Below are 918 nucleotides of genomic sequence, written 5' to 3' on the forward strand. Positions count from 1 at the left end.
GGGAGTTCCACGGCTGGCGGAAAGCGGAAAGGCGGGAAGATTCGCAGATGGATCTCAAGGGATGTTGTAACAGGACAATTCCTTGGGTCGACTGGGTCTTTGGGTATGTTAGAACCTGGAAATTTGACGGTTTGTCCTATGGGAGTTCGTTTTCGTTGAGGTACCACGGACAATTCACTAATTATTCAGGTGTAGACGAGTTTGATTGGTCTAAGCAAGAAAAAAAATAACAATCACCACGGGAATTAATTATCGTTGATGAAATAATTGCCAGATTCCATCGGTAGGCGACGACCGGGCAGAAATTGGTCGATGCGATTGGGAGAGATGGGGCAATGGACGTTGTGGGCATTATCATCGGCGTCAGCACCAGCTGGGCACTGGAGAAACATAAGTGTAAGCAGGGAAAAAATAATAATAATAAAAATTGTTTATACGAATAAGATTCCATACATGCGGTGGTAAAAAAGAGAATTACAGTAGCGGTCATGAAAAAGAAACACCGTCGAAGAACGGTCCGCGGACAGGGTGGGGCCCTGTCCAACACGCCAGCGACCCATAGACATGGACGGGGAGTCATTAAGACGCAGCTAAAGCATTCATGGTTCCATGGAGATCACCTGAATCGCTGTAAGCCCTTCGGGTTGGGCGTTTGCCAGACCCCGGCGACCACCCCAGCAGCGACTACTGTAGAGTCTAGAGCCTGAAGAGGGGCGTAAGTTTGCAAGTGACGAGTGATGACGGATGAAGGGTGCTCCGGGACGGGTAAAGGCGCCGTGACGGAGCTCCACCGACCGCTTCAATTCCTTCCGTCTCCAGTTTGGGATCTTTTCTTTTCTTTCTATTTTTTTTTTTCTCCCTCTTTTTTTTTTTTTTTTTTTTTTTTTTTTTTTTTTTTTTTTTTTTTTTTTTTTTTTT

General features: G+C 45.8%; 1 protein-coding gene across 1 annotated transcript; it reads right to left on the reverse strand.

Moving 5' to 3' along the window:
* Positions 1–245: 245 nt before the first annotated feature.
* Positions 246–566, reverse strand: BDV37DRAFT_290056 (uncharacterized protein; the record flags this gene model as incomplete). The annotated part of the gene is made up of 2 exons (XM_032088634.1): positions 246–380; positions 438–566. 2 exons carry the CDS (start codon positions 564–566, stop codon positions 246–248), a joined length of 264 nt encoding a protein of 87 aa, XP_031934063.1.
* Positions 567–918: the final 352 nt, after the last annotated feature.

The sequence above is a fragment of the Aspergillus pseudonomiae genome, assembly GCF_009193645.1.
Source record: "Aspergillus pseudonomiae strain CBS 119388 unplaced genomic scaffold BDV37scaffold_351, whole genome shotgun sequence".
Taxonomy (NCBI): domain Eukaryota; kingdom Fungi; phylum Ascomycota; class Eurotiomycetes; order Eurotiales; family Aspergillaceae; genus Aspergillus; species Aspergillus pseudonomiae.